Source organism: Petaurus breviceps, unplaced genomic scaffold (genome assembly GCF_028583685.1).
Source record: "Petaurus breviceps papuanus isolate PSGF00001 unplaced genomic scaffold, PetGlider_PUasm1.0 176, whole genome shotgun sequence".
In the NCBI taxonomy this organism is placed as follows: domain Eukaryota; kingdom Metazoa; phylum Chordata; class Mammalia; order Diprotodontia; family Petauridae; genus Petaurus; species Petaurus breviceps.
In genome coordinates, this window is record NW_027185771.1 from 32,602,658 (window position 1) to 32,628,311 (window position 25,654).

Below are 25,654 nucleotides of genomic sequence, written 5' to 3' on the forward strand. Positions count from 1 at the left end.
ATCTATCTATCTATCTATCTATCTATCTATCTATCTATCTATCTATCTATCTATCTATCATCTACCTAACTACCTGTCTGTCTGTCTGTCTGTCTATCTATCTATCTATCTATCTATCTATCTATCTTTCTATGTCATTATGTTATCCTCTGTTTTTCTAGACAGGCATATTTCCTAGAATATCCTTTTCAATAATAGCTGTGTTGGTTGTGTTAAAATAAATAAATCAACTGTTGCTCCCATGGGTTTCAGCCTCTGAATGTCTAAGTCAGATGTGAAGGCAAGGCCTCATTAGTATGGCAAAGAGCTTTAGTGGAGGAAACTGGAGGAGGTGACAGAGTACAAATCTAAATATCTTTTTGTCTCATAAGAAATTGCCTCCAGGGTGGTGCACTCTAGAGTGTCCAGAATGAGTAATGGGTTGACAATCCACTACTGTGATCGACGACATCTGGAGTCCTGTTCTGGGTGCCACATTGTAGGAAAGTTATTGACAAAGCTAGAAGATGGTCACGATGAGAGAAAGAATGAAGGTCATGGTACATAAAGTTCTATTAATCCACTGTTCTTCTTCAGCCCAGAAGATCAATATAGGAGTAAATAGGTGAAAATTGAAGGGAGGGTCATTTCTGCCTAATATACAGAAAAGTTTTCTAACAATTGGACCTGTCTAAAAATAGAATTTGGGGCAGCTAGGTGGTGCAGTGGAGAGGGCTGGACCTTGAGTCAGGAAGATCTGAGTTCATATCCAGCCTCAGACACTAACTGTGTGACCCTGGGCAAGTCATTTCACCCTATTTGCCTCAATTTCTTCATCTGTAGAATGAGCTGGAGAAAGAAACAGCAAACTACTCCAGTATCTTTGCAAAGAAAACCCCAAATGGGGTCATAAGGAGTTGGACGGGACTGAAAAATGACTAAATACAGAAATAGAATTAGTTTCCTCAGGAGGTAATGGGTGGCATAATGGGGATTCAGTACTGTAATATAGTAGAAAAATAATTGGTTTTGGCTTTAAGACCTTGGATCAAATCTGTCCTTTGACACTTACTGGCTGTGTGGCAGTCAGTGGGTAAGAAACTTCACCTTTCCAGCCTTAGTTTCTTCATCAGTCAAATGAGCAAAATGACTCTTGCATAGTTTGCTTCACATCTGTCCCCTCTAAGCCTTTCTTCCTTCCATACAAATAACTTTCTCTCCCTCATTTTAAGGCCTATCTAGACAATGCTCTAAGGTGTCACATGCACATACTTCTTTTCACTCAGAAGAGCCCCTTGTCCTGTGTCTCCCACGTAATTGATTCACAGTAAATAGTTGTTGACTTGCATGGAGTGGATGCTTAATAAGGCTTGTTGAATTGAATTGGAGTTAATACAAACTTTTCAGTAGCAACTGAACTGAAAGGCACTATGTTGTCAAAGGAGGGTCACTGAATGAGGAGTGAGAGGATCTGGTTTCAAATCTTGGCTTTGCCAACTCATTATCTGTGTGACTTGGGTCAAATCACTTCATATCTCTGGCCCTCTGTTTCTTCATCTAGAAAATTAGGGAAATAGACAGGATGATCTCAGTCTTAAAAGTCCTTTCCAGAGCTGGATCCTATGATCTCTGTGGCCTCTTCCAACTCTAAGATCCTATGATTTATCTTGGGTGGTTGATTAGATTAGATAAGCTTATAATGGAGAGGGTGCTAGAGACCTGCTCTTTATGTCTGGGTTGGCCACACACGCGGGTGTGCATACGTGCGCGCGCGCACACACACACACACACACACACAGAGTCAACCTTTCTCTCCTTTAGTGTGATTACAGAAAGAGTAGAATCTTGTGGTGGTTTACCTCATCACATCTGTAACAGCTGGTCATGTGGCTCTGCTCTTAATTCCAGGTGGCTGCCTAACAAATGCATGCTAACAGGCTCAGGATCTAGGCAGGAGAGAGGAAGTAGCCCAGTAGAACCTAGCATCACTTCAAAAACAACCCAAAGCACATGTCTCTTTGAATATAAAGTTTTATTAATGTATTATTTTTTATATCACCTGCACTTCCAAACACGTCCCTTCCCCTCTCAGAGAACTATAAAACAGAACAGAAAAGAGGGAAAAAAATTAGTACAGCCAGACTTACATGTTGGAAAAAGTCTGGTATCATACATGCGTACACGTGTACATACACATACATACACCTACACACATGGTTGTTGTTCTTTGTTCTGACCAAAATGACATCACTATGCTAGAATCAAGTCTCAATGTGCCCAACTGTGGCTGATCAGATCAATATGAACTTGGAATGCTCTACCAAAAGCTGGACCCAAATAGTCTGTGTGAACATTTGGGGTGGATTCTCCAAATTTGTGCGTCCTGTGTTTCCTTTGAGCCGTTTCAGCTCTGCTTTGCTCATAGAGCACAGCACCTTCTCTGATGTGGGTGCGCCATGCTGAGTGGTCCTATGCCAGTGTCTCCCATGTCACACAATCAATTCCAAAGTTCTTTTTTTTTTTGCTTTTTGGAGGGTAATTGGGGTTAAGTGACTTGCCCAGGGTCACATGGCTAGTTTCTGTGTTAAGTGTCTGAGTCCAGATTTGAACTCAGGTCCTCCTGACTCCAGGGCTGGTGCTCTATTCACTGCGCCACCTAGCCGCCCCCCCAATTCCAAAGTTCTTAAGAGAGATCCTGAATGTCTTGGTACCACTTCTTCTGACCACCATGTGAATACTTGCCCTGTGCAAGTTCTCATTTTGCATTTGAACAATGTGGTCAGCCCATTCCAGTTGCCTCTCTGAAGCAGAGGTTGAATGCTTGGCAGTTTAGTTCAAGTAAGGACCTCAGTGTCTGGTACCTTATTCTGCCAGGTGATCTTTAGAATCTACCTAAGACAATTCAAATGGAAGGGATTCGGTTTCCTGGCATGGGGCTGGTATGCCACCCAGGTTTCACAGGTGTGCAGCAATGAGGTTAGCACAGTGACTCTGTAGACCTTCAGATTGGTTGTCAGTCTAATACCTCTTCTCTCCCATACTTTCCTTTGGAGCCTCCCAAACATTGAGCTTGCTCTGGCAATGCGTACATCCCTAGAAAGCACACTACCAAGGTAAGTTAACTTATACACAGCATTTAGAACTTCTCCATTTGCTGTAACTGATGGTTCCACATATGGATGGTGTGGTGTTGGCTGGTAGAGAACCTGTGTTTTCTTGATGTTAATTATTAGGCCAAAATTGGCACAAGCAGCAGAGAATTGATCCATACTTTGTTGTCTCTTAGCTTCAGAGGTTGCACTGAATGTACAATCATCTGCAAACAAAAAATCATGCACCAACACTCCTTCTACTTTGATCTTGGCTTGTAACCTTTTCAAGTTGAAGAATTTACCATCAGTGCGGTGGCTGACCTTGATGCTGTGTTCATTCTCATGAAAGCATTTGACAACATAGCTGAAAACACCAAGCTAAAAAGCATGGGAGCAAACACACAGCCTTGTTTCACTCCATTGACCACACATTATTAAAATGACACATGTATAAATACACACACACACACACACATATATATATACACATATATTTATATATGATATATTTTCCTGCTTCTACTTATCTCCCTTGGCATTAGTTCAATGGCATCTTCCCCTGCAGATCTGTATTCATTAAATGCATAGTCCTCATAACCCACATATAATATTCCATTACATTAATGTACCACCATTTGTTTTAGCCTTTCTCCCATTAGTAGGTATCAATTTTGTCTCCAGTTTTTTCATAATTTGTGTCTTTGATGATGAGAGTAGTGCAGAATTCCCAAAATGGCAATGGCGTAATTATAGTTAGAAGGTAGTGGTCCCATAATTTTCAGTCTTATCAGTAACTATTTAACAAGTGTCCACTTCCACGAATCTTTCTGGGGTGATTGATATTAGGACTTTGTTAGATCTGTGATCTACTTTATGTCCTTTCACTGACACTTCCATTGACACCTTTTCATCCTGTGTGATGACTTTCCATAAAACTTCCATGAGGTATCTACCCAATTCACTCAACAGAATTCAATGGAGTTAATGGATATCACCAGGAGTTAATGCTCTTCTATTAAATTGGAATATTTCCCTGGCTGCTGTGATACTTCTCAGTTTAATTTGTCTCATTTACTCTTTGAATTCAGTTAAATTCAATCAATGTTTAATAGGTACTTACTGAGTTCAAGGCCTATACTTGACCCTGGTCAGACCATATGGTGAGCATTGCTTGCTGGAGTGTGTGTAGGAGAGGGTAGTCAAGATGGCAGAGGGTCTGGAGATTATGCCATCTGAGGAGCAGTTGAAGGAACTGGGCATTTTTAGCCTAGTAAAAGAAGGACTTGGGATGGTGGTAGAGAGGATTTCTTCAGATATTTGAAGGGCTATCATATGAAAGAGATGTTAATCTTAGACTGCTTGTTCCCATAAAGCAGAACTAGAAACTCAACAATGTAAGAAGTTGTAGAGATGTATACTGAGGTTTATTGTAAGAAGAAATTTTCTCACAATTAGAGCTTTCCAGAGAGAAATGGCTGTTCTTGGGATAGTGTATGTTCTTTATCTAGGTGGGCTTGGAGTCAGCCAGATCTGGGTTCAGATCCAGCCTCAGACACTTATTAACTGGGGATAGTGCTTTAACAAATCCATTATCTCTTCTGTGTGGGCACTCTCTCCACAGATGTATATTGTAGACCTTCCATATCTTCCTAGCCAGGCTAGCTCCAGCTAGGGTTCTTAACCTGAGGTCTGTGAACTTAAACAAAAATTCTTTTTGATAACTGTATTTCAACATAGTTGATTTCCTTTGTAATCCTATGATGAACTTAAAAACATTTTTCAGAGAAGGGGTCCACAGGCATCACCAGACTGCCAGAGTAGTCCATGATACACAAGAAGGTGAAGAACCCCTGTTCTCTAGAGAATCTGCCCAACATGATGGCCTCCTTTGGGTTCTCTAGGCATTTCATGAATACCAGAATATCCCTCAGATTGTCTGTACCTCTCATGAATTATGTGAAAGGCCTGCCTTCTTTCCCAGTCACACATGTCCCTCAGTGGGTTCTTTTAGGTCATCTCTTGTATACAGGCTATTAGGTAGTTAGCACACAGCAGCTCACCTGCTTCCGACCATTGTGCATGTTTCCAGTGGGCTTTATGCCAACTGCAAGATGCTAGGAATGCAAAGAGGGAAAACAGCAGGTCTTGTCCTCAAGGATCTTGCAATATATTGAGGGGGGGATAGATTTTATACAAACTGCACAGTTTAGTATGATACAGAAAAGGAGCTAATAGGAAAAAAGGACAGATCCAGAAAGTGCCCTAAGAAACACAGAGAAGAAGGAAATAAGCATTTATATGCCAGGCATTGTGCAAAATGCATTTCATCCTTATAGCAACCCCAGGAGGTAGGTGCTATTATTATCCTCATTTTGCAGTTGAGGAAACTGAGGCAAACAGAGGTGAAGTGACTTGCCCATGGTCACCCAGTCAGCAAGTGTCTGAGGTCAAATTTGAACTCGTCTCCCTGACTCTAAGCCCAGCATTTGATCCACTTTGTCCATCAGCTGTCTCTAGAGATAACTTTTAGTTGTGATGACCAGAAAAGGAGTCATTGAAGAAGTATCAAGTAAAGTACTATGGTATAGGAGGAAGAGAATTTGGAGACAGACGATCAGTTCAGTACCTGGCTCTGCAGCTTATCTCCTGTATGGTACTGGGTAAACATCTTCTTTCTATGCTTCAGTTTCTACATTTGTAGAGTAAGGAGGCTGGACCAGATGCTCTCTGAAGTCCCTTTCAGTTCTAAATCCAATAGGTGTTTGGATTGTTCCTTTCATATCTGTAGAGTACCAATGGTGTATTCAGACCATCCATTTCTTATCTTTCACTCTTGCTATCCATATTCACTTGACCTGTCCATGTACATGTCTTTGGTAACATATGGCATCTTGCTTACACCTATCATGCATCTTTCGGTTGCCTTTCCAGTGGTATGGCTCATCATGGGGCCAGGGAGCAGGTGGAGAAGATGGGTAAGGGGGGAAGAGGGAAAGGAAGCGGAATGTGGACAAGGACAGAGTCAGAGACAGAGCTTCATGTATAAGGACGAGGGAATAGAGCATGGGTTTGAGGAGGCAGAAAGGAGGAAATGGGACAGAATCCAAGATGTGGGGGTGGTGGTTCTAAGATCAGGGTTAAGTAAACCAGAAGGAAAAAAAAATGGAAGCTATTTTGAGATACATGCTGGGAATTAGAATGAATTCTGACAGAATTGCACTTTATTCTCCCCTTTCTTTTGTGGTGACCCCATTGACTCAATCTTCCCATATTAAACCTTGGGTTTATCTTTGCCTCTTCTTTCTCTCTCATCTTGCATGTCTAGTCAAGGGTCCTGCCAACTCTTATATATTCTCAATACTCCTGTTATCTGTCCCTTCTGCTCTATTCCAATACTACCATCCCAATACCGTGTTTCTTCTGTTTTATTATTACGTCTTTGCCTGACATTCAGAGGCTTCCACAGGCTGACGCTGACTTGCTTTTCCAGTTTTATGTCATATTATTCACCTCTGCTCCAGCCAAACTCAACAGCTCTGTGTCCCTCTTTTTATAAAGCTGAACTCAAATATCATCTCCGTGAAGAAATCTTTCCTTCAGATGTCATGTAGGCGTCATTTTTTTTAATGCCTCCTAAATCATGTAATGTTGTATCATGGATTTTCTCTTATCCCCCCAGAAGACCTCGAGCTCTCTGAGTACAGGAACCTTGCTTTATCTAAACTGAATCTTCCTTAGCCCCAGCACTGTGCACTGCACAATCTGTAGCAGCTTAACTAGCATTCATTAGATTGAATTTCATAAGAATTAAAATACCAAAGTAATAGGACTCATTAATATTATTCCTATAATTATTGATCAATTCAACTATTAAGTGGTTCATTTGTTAGTATTCCAAACATTTGTGGTCAAATGAAAGGAATATAGGACCAGGACTCCTACCTAAGTCTGCTGCTGATTGACTGTGTGAATTTGGGCAATTCACTTCCCTTTCTGTAGTCCTCAGATTCCTCATTTATCAAATGAACTGGTTAGATCATTAGATGATCTCTAAGGCCCCTTCCAGGTCTGGCCTTCCATGCCTATATTTTAATATCTCTTCCAGCTCTTACATTCTATTTTCTGTGTTCGAAGAAGCCTTCCAGCTCTGATATTTTATGGCCTGTGATTCTCTGGGGCACTTTGGGTCCCTTCATCCCGTGCATGCCAACATGTGCAAAGGACTGTTAATAGCTGGGCCCATCCCTACAGACTGTAGTAATCCAGGGAGGAAGGCTGTTTATATGCTCCCAGCTGAAGTTTATTGAAAGGCTGGTTTTCATTAAATTCTGGCATCCCCCAATTTGTTACTTCTGGTTAGCAACTAAGTAGGCATATATTGACCTTTATCTGATCATGACTCTCACCTTTATCTCAAATGACATTCTGTAGCTTCCTTTGAAATCATAAAATTCTGAAGGGCCTAGAGAAAAGAGGGAGAGAGGAGACCCTTGGGTCACCTAAATGGAAGGAGAAATAACTAATTACATATTTTAAATTTCTTATTCATTCATTAATTCAGGAAGCATTTCTTTAACAGCTTCTGTGTGCTATTCTAGGCACTAGGGTTGTAAAGACAAAACAAGACAATTTTTGTCCTCAAGGAACTTAGATTCTATTGAAATTTTCAGTAGCTAATTTAAGAGTTTAATTTAATTCAATCTGTCTCAGAGTCCATTTTCAGGTTATGGCAGAATGAAAGAAGTAGAAAAAGAGGAAGTTATACTAATGTTTTATTTACTGTCTTAGCATTGATATTCAGCAGGGATATTGGTCTATAGTTTTCTTTGTGATGTCTCTTCCTGGTTTAGGTATTAAGATCATATTTGGGTCATAAAATTAGTTTGGTAGAATCCCTTTCATTCCTATTTTTGCAAGTAATTTATGTGGTACTGGAATTAATTGTTTAGAATTCATTTGTAAATCTATGTAGCACTGTGGGTTCTTTTTTTTTCCCTTTGGAACTCATTTATGGCTTGTTCAATTTCTTTTTATGAAATATTTAAATTTAAATTGTCTATTTATTATTCTGTTAACCAAGTATCTTTTGCTTTTATAAATATTTGTTCATTTCATCTGATTTAATTTTATTGACATGTAACTGGACAAAATAATGTCTGATAATTTCCTTTGTTTCATCTTCAATTATTTTTAATGCTCCTTTTCACTTTTCATACTAGCAGTTTATATTTCTTTTTTCTCTTTTAAAAAATCACATTAAATCACTTTTTATTAGTTTTTTTTAAACAGCTTTTAGTTTTACCAATTCCTTTTTTTGTTTTTAATTTTTTTGGTTTCTTCTTTGATTTTCAGAATTTCTAATTTAATATTTGCTTGGGTTTTTTGATTTGTTGCTTTTCTAGTTTTTTTTTTAGTTGCATGCTAATTAATTGATCTACTCCTCTTTTGATGATGAAAGCATTTGGAGATATACATTCTCCCACAAAGAGAACATTAATGAAGGAAATAGTGACAGATTGGAACTTAAGTGAGGGTTGTCTTCTTGACCAAACTGGCACCTCTTGATTCTGCCACAAGTCTGTGACTCCTGGTCTTAGGGGGTATATGCTTGAGGGAAGAATGCTGGATGCTCTTGAGTTCCCAGCTGTAGCAATGCACATCTTAAAAAGGCTCAGATGACTTCACTTACATCCACAGGGTTGAACAAAATCTGATTTCACAGCTTTATGGGGTTCTTGCTCCCTCTTCCATCACATAGGGTATATGTGTTCAGTTGTGAGCAGAGGTATGAACTTGTACCTTCACACACCAACAGTGGGCACCCACCTCTACCATACACCACCACAGTAATGACATCAGGGCTGAAGACCCAGAATCAAATATAGACCATGCTGCCTTTATGCCTTCCAACCTCTTCTGGTCTTTCTCAAATGTCCCATGCCCTCACCTCATTAACTCTCATCTAATACTTTTCTCACACAAGGTAACATACTGCACCCACTAAACACCTCAAAATAACTGCTGGTTTCTGTATCTGCCAAACCGCTTACACACCAGCCCCTTTTCTATTCTCTGACACCCTGATGCACCCCTGTGGGGTAGAAGGCAATGAATTACCTCACATCACCTGCTTCCAACATCAAGGAGGGTGGTGAAGGGAGGCCTGGAACAACTGACCCTATTGCTTACTTTCTTTTTTCATGACTGTAGTACTCCCAGACTCTTCAAATGGTGATGAGGCATCTTAGAGAAGAATCTGTTGTGAGACTCTGCTCTGTCCTACCTGTGTAGGCCTCATTTTCCTACTCTGTAAAATAAGGGGGTGGGGGAAGAGTTGGCATAAATGATTTCTTTTTTTTTCATTTTTCAAATACTTTATTAACTTCTGATTTACATCATTCATTTCTGCCAGATTTTGAGTTACAAATTTTCTTCCCGTTTTTCCCCTACCCACTGCCCCAAAATAGCAATCCTACAGTATGTCCCCCCATCCAATCTGCTCTCTCCCATATCTTCTCCCATACCCTCTTCGACTTTTCCAGTAGGGCACAGTGGATCTCTATGCCCCAGTGCCTGTATATCTTATTTCCCAATTACATGTAAAATAGTATTAATAATGGTATATATATATATATATATATATATATATATATTTTTTTTTTTTTAAACATTTCATTTTAAAACTTTGAATTCCAGATTCATTCCCTTTCTCCCTTGTCACCCACCCTTAATGGGAAGATAAGCAGTTCAGTATAGGTTGTACATGTGTAGCTAATGCAAAACATTAACATAGTAGATATATTGTAAAAGACTGACTATATTTCCCTCCCTCCTATCCCACCTCCCACTTGTTCTATTCTCTACTTTGATCCCATCCCTTTTCAAAAGTGGGTGCTTTCAACTTCCCTCCCCCTCAGCCTTCCCTCCCTTCCATCATCCCCCCTCTCATCTCCTTTCCCCCTACTCTCCTGTAGGGTGAGAGACACTATTTAGTGTGTATTTCATTCCCTCCCCGAGCCAAATTCAATGAGAATAAGGTTGACCCATTCCCTTTTGCCTTCCTATGCTTCCCCTCCATTTTAACCATTTTCTCTTGCCTCTTCTATATGAGATAGTTTACCCCATTCTGTCTCTCCCCATCTCCTTTCATTATATTCCTCTCACCTCTGAATTTCACCTTTTAAGTATCATCCCTTCCTATTAAATTGGTCCTGTGCCCTCTATCTATGTATACCTGTATACATATATACACACATTCACATATGTATTCATATGCCCATATACCCTCATATATAGACATATATATGTATATATTTCTATTCCCTTCAACTATTTTCATACTGACAAAAGTTTCATCAGTTACAATTATTGTTTTTCCATGTAGGAATGTAAGTAGTTCAACTTTGACAAGTTCTTTATGATTTCTTTTCCCTGTTTACCTTCTCATGCTTCTCTTGCTTCTTGTATCTGAATGTTAAATTTTCTATTCAATTCTGGTTTTTCATCAAGAATGCTTGAAAGTCCTCTATTCCACTGAATGACCATATTTTCCCCTGAAACATGATACTCAGTTTTTCTGGGTAGGTGATTCTTGGTTTTAATCCCAGTTCCTTTGCCTTCCAGAATATCCTATTCCAGGCCCTTCAATCCCTCAGTGTAGAAGCTGCCAGATTGTGTTTCCACAATATTCAAATTGTTTCTTCCTGGCTACTTGTAATATTCTCTCCTTGATCTGGGAATTCAGGAACCTGGCTATAATATTCCTAGGAGTTTTCTTTTTGGGATCTTTTTCAGGAGGTGGTTGGTAGATTCTTTCAACCTCTATTTTGCCCTCTGGTTCTAAAATGTCAGGGCAGTTTTCCTTGAGAATTTCTTGGAGGATGATTTCTAGGTTCTTTCTTTGATCATGGCTTTCAGGTAGTCCAATAATTTTTTAAATGATCTCTCCTGGATCTATTTTTCCAGATCAGTGGTTTTTCCAATGAGATATTTCACATTGCCTTCTATTCTTTCATTTGTTTGGATCTGTTTAACAGCATCTTGATTTCTCATAAAGTCATTAACTTCCATTTGCTCCAATCTAATTCTGATGGAATAATTCTCCTCAGTGAGCTTTTGAGATTCTTTTTCCATCTGGCAAATTTGGCTTTTTAAGGCATTCTTATCCTCATTGCCTTTTTGAGCCTCTTTTGCCATTTGAGTTAGTCTGTTTTTTAAGGTGTGATTTTCCTCAGTCAGGCTGTTGACTCTCATTTTGTAATTTTCTTGCATCATTCTCATTTTTCTTCCCAATTTTTCCTCCACTTCTCTTATCTGCTTCTTAAGGTCCTCTATGGCCTCTAAACAGCTCATATTTTCCTTTGAAGCTTTTGATGCAGGAGTTCTGACCTCACTGTCTTCCTCCTGTTCCATGCTTTGATCCTTTTTGTCCCCAAAATAGGAGTCTAATGTTGGATTCTTCTGTTTTCTTTGCTTCCTTTGCCTGGTCATGTTGCCACTCAATTACTTGACTTTTGGGCTTTTTGCCACAGTAGGACTCTTCCACCAGACAGGGGAGCTTTGTACCAAATGCTGGGGTTTTCTCAGTTGCCAGAGGTAGTTGGGTGCCCTCTCAGAAGCCTTCACACACTCTGGTAAACTGGTCACACAGCCCAGGACCTCCACCCTAAACCGCAATCCAGATCCAAGCAGGTTAAAGAAAGAGTGATTACCCCTCAGACTGGTCGCTTGGTCCCCCTACAGTCTGCAGGCCAGAAGCTGAAGCTGCCATGTGGTGGCGGCTGGGGCTTCTCGCCCTGGGGGCAAAAGCTGACACACTCCCAACTACTGGGTCCCAAATTCCACACTGCACTGACCTCTCACTTTGTCCTTAGCATCTATGTGTTGAAAATTCTGGACCACCACAGCTGCTGGTGATCTGGAGTCTCTCCAGCCGGCGGCTGGTCAGGCCCTCCTGGGGCTAAAACCTCAGTGTGGAGCTGGGCTTGGCTCCCAGAGCACTGCGCTGCCTGATTCCTGCAGGCCTGCCGGGCTGTCCTCAGTGGGAGGTTAGCTTCTCTGTGTCATTTTGTGGGTTCTGTAGCTCCAAAGTTTGATCAGAGTCCCCTTTTACATGGATTGGAGCTGGTGAGCCGTCTTGTCTCTACCGCAGAGATGATTTCTAAAGCCCCTTTCCAACCCTCAGTCTCTGAAGCTATGCAGGTGTATAGGTGGAAAGAGTTTCGTTTTTCTGTTCCATTCTCAGTCTCCCTCCTGCTAGATCTGGTGCAGTGGATGAAGGGTGGCCATAGTGGGAGAAAAGAGGAGACATATTTCCTGTTGTGTTTTGCATGTGACAGTCTTTTCCTGAGCCATTTTTTAACCATCTGTTAGTGGTTCTCCTCCTTCCTCCCATTACTTTGCTTTGTTCCTATTTTTTAATTTGCTTACCTATATACCTTTTGTATCTTTCCAGTAAATTACAAACTTCTTGAGGAAGACAAACATTTTGCTTCTCTCTACAATGCTAGTGAATTGTTGTTTAGTAACTTTCAGTTGTATCTGACTCTTCATGACCCCTATTTGGGATTTTCTTAGCAAAGATACTGGAATGGTTTGCCATTTCCTTCTTCAGCTCATTTTATAGATGAGGAAATTGAGGCAAGCAGGTTTAAGTGACTTGCCAAGGGGTCACCAGCTAATTATAATCTGAAGCGAGATCTGAACTCATGAAGATGAATCTTCCTGACTCTGCAGTCTATCCACTGTGTCATTTTTCCTGTAGAAAGTAGTAAATGCTTAATTAATGCTTGTTGGATTGAAGAAGCAGCCTTTGTATTTTAGGATTGCTTAGCTATCTGTTAACTTCCAGTCTTGGCTTATATCTTTCTGGAATCCCCCATGGCCCAGGTACTGCTTTCATTATATAGCCCTCAGATTTATGTCCTGTTCTAGCCCATCATGTTCTGCTTATTTTAGGCATATAGAAATATCCACATTAACACTCTCCATTAATGTCCTCTTCCTGAGTCACCACCTCTATCAAGGATGACCATAATAACTGGGAAAGGCCTCTTGTAGAAGGTGGGGTTTAGGCTGAGTCTTAAAGGAAACCAGGGAAGCCCAATGGTGGAGGTGAGCAAAGAATTCCAGGAATGGCGGACAGCCAGAGAAAATGCATCAAGTCAGGAACAGCACAAGCTTTGACTCTGAGTATATTCTGAGTGCCATGGAAGTCCACATTCTATGGCACCTGGGTAATTATTTCTGTTAAGAGTTATGTCCCCTCCACTTAAGTTCTTCCCTGATGTCTCCTTAGTATATGGAGGTGACTCTGGGTGTACTGAGGCTTGGTCAATGAAGCACAGACTTTGGCAAGTCCTACCTATCTGAAAAGGTCTGGGACAGGCAACCAAATTTTGACATAATTTTCCATAAGCCCTCATGACTAACAGTATCTAAGGCCTTGATTATATCTACAAATGTTATATACAGACCTCTGTTCTGCTCCTGGAATTTCTCCTGGAGTTGTCAGGCAGCAAACACCATAGCAACTGTTCCTTCACCCTTTCTGAAGCCACACTGGCTCTCAGGTAGATGACCATATTCCAGGTGAAGGATTAGCCAATTAGGGAGGACTATGTATGGCAAGAATCTTGCTAGCAATGACTAAGAGAGATACCTCCTGTGATTGTCACAGGACAGTCTATTTCCTTTACCTTTATATAGAGATGGAAAAAAATTTCGTAACTGCCCTCATATACTTACATTCAATCAGAGGATATAATAGAGACACATATAAGTATGTAAAATGGAGTACAATTCAAAATATATATGAAATAAATACAAGTTGGTGGATGGGGGGGAAATGTAGAAGAAATGTATGTTTATATATATACATATATATATATATATATATATATATATATATATATATATATATCCTTTATTTCTGTCTTTGATCTCCTTGGATTTATGCCAAGTACAATTGCTAGCTCAAAACTTTTCTAACATAATTTTCAATTATATTTCAGAATGGTTGCATGAATTCTCAACTCTTACCAACAGTATTCTCCTGTTTTGTCACTTTCCTGCAATATTCAATATTTTCGTTTTAAAAAAATCTTTGCCAAGTTATATGTGTGGAGAAACTCAGAGTTGTTTCAATTTTATTTCTCTTAATATAAATATAGAGGATTAAAAAACATTTTCATTAATGCTTTACGCTTTTCCTTTTGAAATCTGTTCATAGCTTTGGGCTACTCATTTGCAGGACAATAGTTCGTTTTCTATTCTGTGAGTCCTATACTTGATTGTATGTCACCATGGGGGGGAGGAGTGAGGGGAGGGACAGGGAGTGTGGGCCTGGCAACAGACTATGTGTCTGCCACTCAGACTAGTCTAGATAAGTGCAGGGAGTCTCATTGCCAGAGATGTGGCCATTGTAATAGAAATGTTTTCTGGTTGTGACCAGAACTGTGTTCTAGGGGAAAATGGAGGGTCTGGAGTCTTTGGTAGTAGAAAGAATAGCCACATTGCTTTTGTTTTTGTATCCTTAACACTTAGTGCAGCACTCATAGTATTTTAGGCATTTAATTGCTTATTGATTGATTGATAAAATTATGGCTCCTTGAAGTATGGATAAGTCTTTTGTAAGCTGGTTAGAGTTTTGTGGCAGCCTGAGGCCTGATAGCTGCAGGACAAGTCTGGCCCAATGGGGCCAGGAGGAAGGCTGGTCCCAGATAAGGACTGCAGGTCAGACAGGTGGTAGTTGAGGTCTAGAGAGGTAGACAGAACTAGTGGGTATTCCAGGTCAGGCAAACAATAGTTATAAAGCCTATTGTCTATGATTGAGGCTGAAAACTATATCTGACTGGTTCTAGACAAGATTGTATAGAATGTAAGTTCCTTGAGGGCAGGGATCTCATTTTTATCTTTGTACCCCCAGTTTCAAAGAGTAACTCCTGGAACACTATATGGGCTTAGTAAATGTTTGTTGAATTGAACTGAATTGAATTAATACTGTGAATTGAATTGGAGCCAAAAAGATTTTTCTTCTGGGGACCCTGTGTACTCTTGGCCCCTTCACCCTTCAAAATCACAGAATCATGTAGAATTGGAGGTGACCTCAGAGTGCACCTAAACTAATCCATCCTTGAGCAATAATGAACTTTGAAATATCTCTGAAGACCTTAAGTCTTCAAGGGATCTTATTGTTTCTCAAAGCATTCTATTATACATTTTGGACAGTTTCCCATTGTTAAAGAGTTTTTTCTTACATTTTTTCCTACCTAATTTTTAAATAAATAAATAAATAAATAAATAAATAAATATATATATATATATATATATATATATATATATATATAATGTAAAGGGCAGCTTGGTGGTGGCAATGGATAAAGGCTTGGAGTCAGGAAGATATGATTTCAAATCTAGCCTCAGATACTTTCTAATTGTGTGACCCTGGGCAATCACTTAACATCTGTCTGTCTCAGTTTCCTCAACTGTAAGATGAGGATAAAAAAAAATGAGTATAACAATGGCACCTATCTTCCAGGTTTACCGTATCAGATGATGTAATTGTAAAGTGCTTAACAGCACCTGGCACAGAGCAAGCATCATATAAATGTTATTATTACATAATTTGCCTGAATAACTTCTACTGGCTGCTCCTAGTTCTGCTCTCTGGGATGAGATAGTACTAAACTAATCATTTCTCACAATAATCTTACATCAGATATGACTCCACCTTGAGGCACCCTCACTGATTGGTGAGTTCCTGTCTCCTATCTATACTTCTTGAGGTACCAAGGAACTCACATCACTCCTGGCTCAACTCACTCTCTGCTCTGCTCCCACTTCCCTATCAGCTTTCTTACTCCTGTAGGTGTCCCCCGATTTCCAGGTCCCCTTTGTGTTTTGTTTTCCTCTGTGATGATATAAGCTTCTTGAGGGCAGGCACTCCCTTGTATTTTATTTGTATACTTAGTACTTAGGACAGTGATTGGCACAAAGTAAGAGCTTAATAAAATGTTTTATCTATTTAGCCCTTCAAATCTGTGAAGGTAGTTATCACATTCTTCCTAAGTTTTCCTTCTTCCAGGTTAGACATCTCCAGTTTCTAGTCTCTTCATCCTCCCATCTTGACTTTCTTAAAATTTGTAGCCCAGAAATGGACAAATTTCTCCAGCTGTGGTCTAAGCAAAACAGGATAGTAGAATTAACACATCTTCTGAACACCTTTTTTTTTTCTTTGAATGTAGCCAAAGATCACATTTACTTTTTTTGTCCATTATGGCACACCATTAATTCACACTGACTTTGCAGCCCGTTAAGACCTTCAGCTCTTTTTCATTGTGAAATGTACTGCATCTCATAAGCACTAAATTGTTATCTGAGTTCCAGTGCCATCATCTTGCACTGTATTCAGGGAGGTCCTCACACAGAGAACCTTCACACAGGTTCTCTGCTGAACTCATTCCTTTTAGAACAGATCTCAGTTCAGTAACTTGCTCTCCATGTGACATTGAGCAAATACCTTGGCCTCAGTTTCCTCCTCTGTAAAATGAGACAACTGGATAAGATGATCTATAAGGCCCCTTAAGCTCTAGATTCTATTAAGTGATACTAAATGACCTTGCTCAGCTTTGGAACTATATATATTTTTAATTCCTTCACCAACACTGGGTATCCAGAGAGGGGTCAGAGAGACTCTACACCAAGGGTGGGAAGCCTGTAGCCTCTAGGCCACATGTGACCCTCTAGGTCCTGAAGTGTGGCCCTTTGACCAATTCCAAACTTCATGGAACAAATCCCCTTAATTAAAGGTTTTTTCCTATAAAACTTGAACTCAGTCAAAAGGCCACACTCAAAGACCTAAAATGCCATATGTGGCCTTGAGGCTGCAGGTTCCCCATTCCTAATCTAAACTCTCTTCTCCTTTCTTCTCTCCCCCATCTTCATCCTCTTCCCCAATCTAAAAATCATGCTTAGATTTAACTGAGAAAGATTATGTGGGACCTCCTTCTGGGCTTTACTCTTCCATTTAACTTTCAAGCCTTGCAAATGATTATGGAATTAAAGTTACAAGGGCCTGGGGCAGGGGTGGAGGAGATGGTTAGAGGGAGGGAAGGGGCTTTAGATTGAAGAATGGAAGCCACTTAGAGGTACAGCCCTTACCCCAGAGAAAAACTGAGAAGCTCTGGTTTAAGTGATACCATCCAGTGTGGAAAGAATTAGTGATCACCCCTCTGTTGTTAACTAGGGACTCAGACATCTGGGAGTGATTTCATTAATGTGTTACTTTTCAGGTCTGGAATATCAGCATAGAGTGTATAAGGTTTTACTCAATGAACTTCAAAATTCAATAAACCCGCATGATTACATGTTCTGAGATGTCATATAATATGAGCTAGAAGGGACCTTAGGGTTCACTGGAATGGAAGACAGTGGAGCTGGATCTGAACGTGTTGCCCTTATGCTGCCCTTTAATACTCTTATTATCTTGGACAAATCACTTCCTCTCTATGGGCCTCAGTTTCCTCAAGTTGGGTCAAGGAGCATTTATGATAATATGCCAGGCACTGTGCTAAGCCCTGGAAATACAAAGAAAGGCAAAAACCGCTTCCTCATCAGAAAAACAAAGAGGTGGAACAGGTTTCCAATATTAATTCTAGCTATAAAAGTCTATCCAAGGAATCTGTCTTATAAAAGAGACACATTATTGAGTTCCTCCCCCTTCACTTCACAGGAGAGGAAGCTGGAGCCCAGAGAGGAGGAAGGGACACACAGATGATTAGTGTCCAGACTCAAATCTCCAGACTCCTGATCTTTCCTGTCTTTGTTGCTGGCTGTCCTGAAATCAGGAGGGTACTGGAGCCAGCCTGAGCGGGTTATTAAATTTTCAGTGTGAGCACTTACAATTAGCAAATGTTACCAACTGGGGCTTGATTTATTTTTATTTCTTATTGTCTAGACTTAAGAAAGTGTTAATAATGTAGATTAACATTAAAAGTGTGTCATAAGTACTTTGCTAGTTATTATTTTACCAGCACACCCTGCCTGCAACCCAGCTTCAATGCAAATGGTCAATAGAGAATGGGTAGATAGAGGTAGTGTGGTGTAATGGAAAGAACCATTCACTCTAGAATCACCCTGTGTCTTCCATACCATAGGTCTGGCCTTTTCTCATCATTGCAAGTTTGGATTACTTCATTCTTTGTGCCTGCATCCTCAGGGCTTAGAAAATTAGCTGACACAAAGTAGAGATTTAATAAATATTTGTTTATTGATGAATGATAATAAACAAACAAATAGATATTTGTTGCTGATCAGCACCATCATCTTCATACTTCCTGGCAAGGGTAGAGGAGATAGTGTGTGAAATGGAAAGAACATTGGATCTGAAGTCAAAAGACGTGAGTTTAAGACCTGTCTTTGACTCTTCCTAGCTACGTGACCTCAGGGATATCACTACTCCTTTCTGAGCCTCTCAGTTTTCTTCTCTGTAATATCTGACTGAGAATCCTTGGACTATTCTTGCCCCAAAGAATTGTAGTGAGTGAGGGATGTAGCTTGTGAATGACTGAAAAATGTTATAGAAAGATGAACTCTTAATATCATGATACTTCAGTGGATCAACATAAACTTACTTTCAAAGTCTATACTCTAGTCCATATGTTCAGTATGCAAACTGTCCATCTGTTATCTCTTTTTCTTGCTACATTGGGGAGGAGGCATAGCGAGTAGAAGGGGGGGCTTTCCTCAGTCACAAACATTTGTATATATAAAACACAGCGCCATATAAATATAAGCTTTCATCACTACCATTATTAGTATTCTTATCCGAGGTAACATAGAGTCTTAGGGCTTAGCACACTACCTGGAACGTAGTCGGCACTTGATGATAATAGTCAGCATTTATAGAGAACTTTAAGGTTTGCAAGGCACTTTTCCAATATTATCTCGTTTGATCCTTAAAACAATCCTGGAAGGTAGGTAGGTACTATTATTATCTCCATTTGCAAATGAGGAAACTGAGGCACAGAGAGAGGGTTTATTTTGTTTGTTTGTTTTTAAATATGACTTGCCTTGGGTCACACAGCAAGTGTCTGAGGTCACACTGGAACTCAGGATCTTCTAAAAGAGAGCTGACCCCATGATCAAGAGGACTTGGGCTCAAGTTCTTCATCTGATATCTATTTGTATTGTAACACTGGGCAAGGTAACTTTTGTAACTCTCAGTGCTCCAGGCAGCTCTATAAATAGGACCATTAATTGATTATCTCAATTGGAAAAGGGAGTTTATCCACCAAGAGTTCCCTATGCCAATGAAATCACAGGTTTAGTAAAAAAAAAGTGCATGAGTGCATGCGTGTGTGTGCGCGTGTGTGTGTAATTATTTCAACTGTCCTCACAGAGACAAAATGCAAAACAGAACACAGTAGATACTTAGATATTTGCTGAATGAATGATTTATGTGAGTGTCTATATATCAGAGGGACACGTAAACAAAAAGGATTTGTTTGGATTAGATTGAAGTTGACTGTGATAAGTGCAGATAGAGAAAATGACACATTTATGTATAAGACACATGGTAAAGAATTATCTTTTTTTTTTTAGTCAGGTTTAATCAGGACACAGGAAAATGAGTTCCTCATATCTCCATTGCCAGCACTGCTAGCCCAGGAACACAACTATACCTCCCCCACAGGCCACCATCCTCATGTACTGTACAAAAGAACAGCGGAGGAGAAAATCCAGCGGTATCAGTTCTTCCCTGGATCCAGTGTCCCTTTGCCTGCTCATCCCCGAAGTCCCAGCCCCCAGGAGGCTCCAAGTCTGGAGAAGCCTTCTCAGCATCGAAGGCTGCAAAAGCAGCATTTTTGTGGAAGGCGCAAGAAATGTATGTAAGGAAACATTCTCTTGTTCTCGTTTTAAATGTGGACCCTGTGCAGACGTGTCTGTGTTTGCTTAAGGGCAGACAGCAGTGCTGACATGGCTGGGAGTGGGGCTGCTTGTTTAAAATGGGGCTAATCCCACTCCAGGGAATCCATTAGAAACTGGGAAGGAAATACAACCAATACAACTGTATAACAAACATTTATCAAGTATCTACTGTGTAAAAAGCACCCTGCCTGAGGCAGATAGAAAGTTTAGATAAGATCAATCCACAGTCCTTGTATTAATGAAGCTCATGACCTAGTAAGAATATAAGATCCAAACACAGATATGATAATATAAAATGTTACATAATTAGCCTCAGAGAAATTCAAAGTAAAGTGCTTTCAGTGCTCAGAGGGGAAAGGCTATTACTGAAGGTGAAGACTTAAGGATGAAATACAAACCTGGCCCTCTTGGCAAAAATCTGGGCGATTATTTATTCATTTACTCATTAATTAATTGATTGATTTTTAACTTTGGAACAAATATGACCTTGGACAAGTTGTTTCTCCTCTGTGCCTCAGTTTTCTAATTTGTAAAATGAGTGTGTTGGACAAAATTATGAGAAAACTTAGTGGAGCCCCGTTCATTATCTTCAAATATTTGAAGTGCTGGCAGTCAATCAATCAACAAAGCCTACTATGTGCCAGACACTGCGCTAAGCACTGGGGAATACAAAAAGAAACAAAAGACAGCATCTTCCTTAAAAGAACATATAATGTAATGGGGGAGACCAAAAGCAAAGAGATACATACAGATGTAGAATCAAAAGGAAATAATGAAGAGGGGGAAGTCACAGGAATTAAGAGGGACTGGAAAGAAGATGAGATTTTAGTTGGGACTTAAAAGAAGCCAGTAGATGGAGCTAAGGAGGAGAACATTCCAGGCATGGGGGAAAGTGAGAGAAAATCCCTGTGAGAGTCTTGTTTGTGGAACAGCAAGGTGACCAGAGTCATTGGATTGAAGAGGACTTGGCAGGGAGTAAGGTGGAAGAAGACTGAAAGGTAAGAGGGGTTATGAAGAGCTTTGAATTCCAAAGAGAATGTTTTGTATTTACAATAATAGCCAAATCTTTGAGTATTTTCTGTGCAGGGTCTTATGTTGATAGCTGAGGGAGATATATAATTCAGATAAAACATGGCCTCCAACTTGATGAAGCTTATAGTCTATTGTTGGAATACAACACAAATTCAAATAACTAGTTTACATTGTATGATAAGGATCATCATGATGGTATAAGACAAAGTTGAAATCAGAGGGGTCAAGCTGATCACAGTCACTGGAAGGAGAAAAGTCTTTCTAGAGGAGGTTATGTTTGAGTTGGGCTTTAATGAATGAGAGGTAATTCAACAGGAGAAAAAGGGGGCAGAGGAGGGTATCCTAGGCATTAGGAACAATATGGGTACAGGCATGGGTACCTTACAAAGTTCAGGGTATGATCATGGGTTTAGTTTGCCAGGAGCTTAGAGATCATGAAGGGGTAATAGAAAAAGGTTAAGTGGTGTCAGGTTGTAGAAGGACTTGAATGTTAGGCAAAGGAGTTTGAACTTTATTTTGTAGGTAGTAGGGAGCCACTGAAGATTTTTGAGCAAAGGAATGACATGACCAAATCTACATATAAGAAAGAGTATTCTTTCTGAAGGACAAATTGGAGAAAAGAAAAGTAAGAAATCATGTAAAGGGGGCTGTTATAGTAGTATAGGCAGATATGGAGGGGACAGCTGGAAAAAGATATTGTAGAGATGGATTTGACTGAACCTAGTAAATGATTGCCAAGAGTCAAGGAAGATATGAATATATCTTCATATCAAAGATATCTTCCTATCTTCATATCAAAATATGAGAGTTAAGGAAGAAGGAAGAGTCAGGATTAATGCCAAAGTACTGAACATGGGAGACTTGTTGGTACTATACTCAGAAATAGTGGTCAGAAGGAGGAACAGGTTTAGGGGTAAATAGCTTGCTTTTGAATATCCTGAATTTAAAGTGTTGGTAGGAAATCCAGATGGAGATAACCTAGGGGCCACTAGAGATATGGTTCTATAGCTCAGAAGAGAAAGGTGAGGGCCAGAGACAGAGATTTAGGAATTATCTGTACAAAGTCATAGGATAATAGATCTTAAGCTGGAAGCCATCACATCTAACCCCCTCATTTTACATATGAATAAACTGATACTCAAGATGGTTAAGAGACTTGCTCAAGGTCACACTGGGGGGAAGCATCAGAGGCAGATTCTGAACCCAATTCCTCTGATTCCTGAGTCCCCTCTCTTTGTACCCTACCATACTGCCTCATTGAGGTCGAGACTGACACTGGAGTAGTAAATAAAGATAACCAAGGGAGAGTGTTGAGAAAGAAGAGAAGATCAAGAACAGATCCTTGGGAAATACTAGTTCTTAACACTGAGGTCCACGAACTAGATTAAAAAAATTTTTTTGATGACTGTATTTCAGTATAATCAGTTTCTTTTGTAATTCTATATTTTACTTTATGCATTTAAAAACCTGATTCTTGACTTATTCTGCTGTCCCAAGTTGTTTCCATCATCTTTTTCTTTCTTTCCGAAGTAGGAACAATTTTTATAGTTACCATTCAGCGGCACTTGGTGGTGGCCATCAAGCTTGAGTCTTCCTGCAGCAGTCCCTCTGTCCTTTGGAGATGTGCTCCCTCCAGACCCTCTGCCAAAGTGGCTTTGTCTCTTTACAGATGCCCCCAAACCCCCCACGGATGATACCTATGTCAGGGTGGATGAATACATCAGCACTGGACGGCTCAGAAGGTCTGCTGGGAAATCCCAGCGAGGCCTCAATGTGGAGACTCTTGTTGTGGCTGACAAGAAAATGGTGGAAAAGCATGGCAAAGAAAATGTGACCACATACATCCTGACTGTAATGAATATGGTAAGTTCCAGCATGGACTGACACCAAACTTTCAACTTCTGGCTGCTCAGTGATGCAGTTGATCAAACATTGAGCCTGGAATCAGGAAGATGTGAGTTCAAATCTAGTCTCAGACACCAGCTGTGTGACTCTGGGCAAGTCATGTAACCACTGTCTGCTTCAGTTTCCACAACTGTAAAATGGGGATAATAATAGCGTCTGCCTCCCAAAGTCATTGTGAGGATCAAAGGAGATAATATTTGTAAAGTGCTTAGCACAGTGCCTTGTACAGTGCTGTTGTTGTTGATCCTTTGTCCTTAAAGAGGAAGTACTTAATAAATGCTTATTTTCTCTCTTTCTTACCTCCTTCCCTCTTCATCCATCTCTTTCCTTTACTTCCATTTCTCTACCCTCTTTCCAGTGTTTCTTCCTTCTCCCTCCCTCCCTCCCTTCCTTCTTTCTTCCCTTCCTCCCTCCCTTCCTCTCTCCCTTCCTTCCTTCCCTCCTTTCCTTCCTTCCCTCCTTCCTTCCTTCCCTCCTACCTTCCTCTCTTCTTCCTTCCCTTCTTCCCTCTAAGAATTAGAGAGTTTTAACTTTTGTAGAAGATTCATAAGCACAAAGTTTTAGAAAATATACCTTCATGTGACTATATTTACAAAAAAAATTGTAAATCCATAGTCTTATTGGTGTTGGTGCTTCCTACATTAATCAATCAATGAATCAACAAGCATTGATATAGTGCTTACTTTGTGTCCGGCACCATGGAGGCCTTAGGTCACAAAGACAGCAAAACAAACTCTATTCTCAAGGAGCTTACAGTCCATCCATTTGAATGAAGATCATAGTAGCCCCATGCTTTTTGATTCTATATCTTTCTATAACTCCTCTGTACATGATGAACCCAAGATGCTGGAGGCTTTTCTTTGTTTTTTCATACATGGTAGGACACCTGCATAGCACTTGAACTGTCCATTTCTCATCCTTGCTTCATGACTGGCCTATGTCCCTTCCTAGTTTTAGATGATGAAGATATGGGTGCCATTGAAGAAAAAAAAATGTTAATATTGTATTCTGGCTTTAAGCACAAATCTGTCAGAGAATTTAAATTAATTTAACATTAATCAAATATCCAAATCATTTCTGGCTTAGAGAGAGAAATATCCAAACTGACCTGCTTCCTCCATCCTCTCCAATAGTCAATGCAAATTTATTAAGAACCTATGTGCCAGGCACTGGGGATACTAATTTAAAAAAAAAAAAGAGAGAGAGAGAGAGTTCCTGCTCTCAAAGAGGTTACAGTCTGATGGAGGAAGACAACACACAAAAGAAAGCTGACAAGGGAAGGCAGGAAGGGAAAGGATAGTCCATGCCAAGGTGTGATGAAGTTAGGGAAGTCCCAGAGTAGCACATCCAGCCAAGACACGAAGTATCTGATGCAGCACCCTTCTTCAGTAGAGGTTTTGGAGTTTATGGCTCCACGCTCTATTCAGAGAGGCAGAGAGCAATGTCCCAAGGCCGATGAGATCTGGCAGGATGCTGAGGTTTTTTTTTCCTAGTAATGAGCTCCCTTGGGCATAGTCGATGTGAGAGAAGTTCTTTAAACAGAATCCCTTTATCTCTTTGGACCTGTTTTAATACCTTGCCCAATAAATGGCTGTTCATTAGGAATTTTGTAGATGAGATTCCTGTTCAGATTAAGCTAGATAACCTCTGTAGACAGTCTAGTTCTGACATTTTATGACTGTATTTCAGTAGAGGTGCAAACTTCTGAGCTTTGCTTGTAAGGCCTTCCATAATCTGGCTTTAATCTACCTTCTCAGATTTTTCTCTTACATTCCCCCTCATGCATTTTACAGTCCAGCCAAACAGACCTACTTGCCATTTGGTTTTCTTATTCTACCTTGTCCCATATCTGTACTTTACATACAATGTACCTTCACCCTGCATGGAGCTCTGAATGGCCTCAACCCCCCAGCTCCACCTGATGAAAGCCTTTCTTTGCTTCAAGGCTTAAATCACATGGTAATTCTTTCCCTGACTCTAGTTAGAAATCATTATAGGCATCTAGGTAGCACAGTAGATAGAGCGCTGCACATAGAATTGGAAAGTACTAAATTCTAATCTTGCCTCAGATATTTACTGGCTGTGTGATCCTGGGCAAGTCACTTAATCTTTGTCTGCTACAGTTTTCCCATCTACAAAGTCAAGATAACAATAACACCTATCTCCCAGGGTTGTAGTGAATATAAATGTTTGCAAAATGCTTTATAAACTTTAAAATGCCATAAAAGTGCTAGCTGTTTTTATTTGTGCATATGTATTAACTGCCTACTAAACTTTTTTGTTTGTTTTTTGGAGGGGGGAAGGCAAGGCAATTGAGGTTAAGTGACTTGCCCAAGGTCATACAGCTAGTAAGTGTATCAGTGTCTAAGATCAGTTTTGAACTCAGGTCCTCCTTATTCCAGGGCCAGTGCTCTGTTCGCTATGCCACCTAGCTATCCCTCTCCCTACTAAACTTTGAGATACTTGATGGAAAGAATTGTGTCTCATTCATCTATCTATCTATGTAGCTATCTATTTCTCTCTCTCTCTCTCTCTCTCTCTCTCTCTCTCTCTCTCTCTCTCTCTCTCTCTCTCTCTCTCTCTCTCTCTCTCTCTCTCTCTCTCTCTCTCTCCTTCTCTCTCTCTCTCTCTCTCTCTCTCTCTCTCTCTCTCTCTCTCTCTCTCTCTCTCTCTCTCTCTCTCTCTCTCTCTCTCTCCCTCTCTCCCTCTCTCTCCTT

General features: G+C 40.2%; 1 protein-coding gene across 1 annotated transcript in view; it reads left to right on the plus strand.

The window, feature by feature from the left end:
• ADAMTS18 (ADAM metallopeptidase with thrombospondin type 1 motif 18) overlaps positions 1 to 25,654 on the plus strand; it is a 228,689-nt gene that overhangs the window by 51,289 nt on the left and 151,746 nt on the right. Inside the window, exons 4-5 of the mRNA XM_069085865.1 lie at positions 19,674 to 19,956; positions 22,702 to 22,895. Of these exons, the coding sequence (XP_068941966.1) occupies positions 19,674 to 19,956; positions 22,702 to 22,895 (477 nt within the window). The remainder of the gene's footprint in view (positions 1 to 19,673; positions 19,957 to 22,701; positions 22,896 to 25,654) is intronic.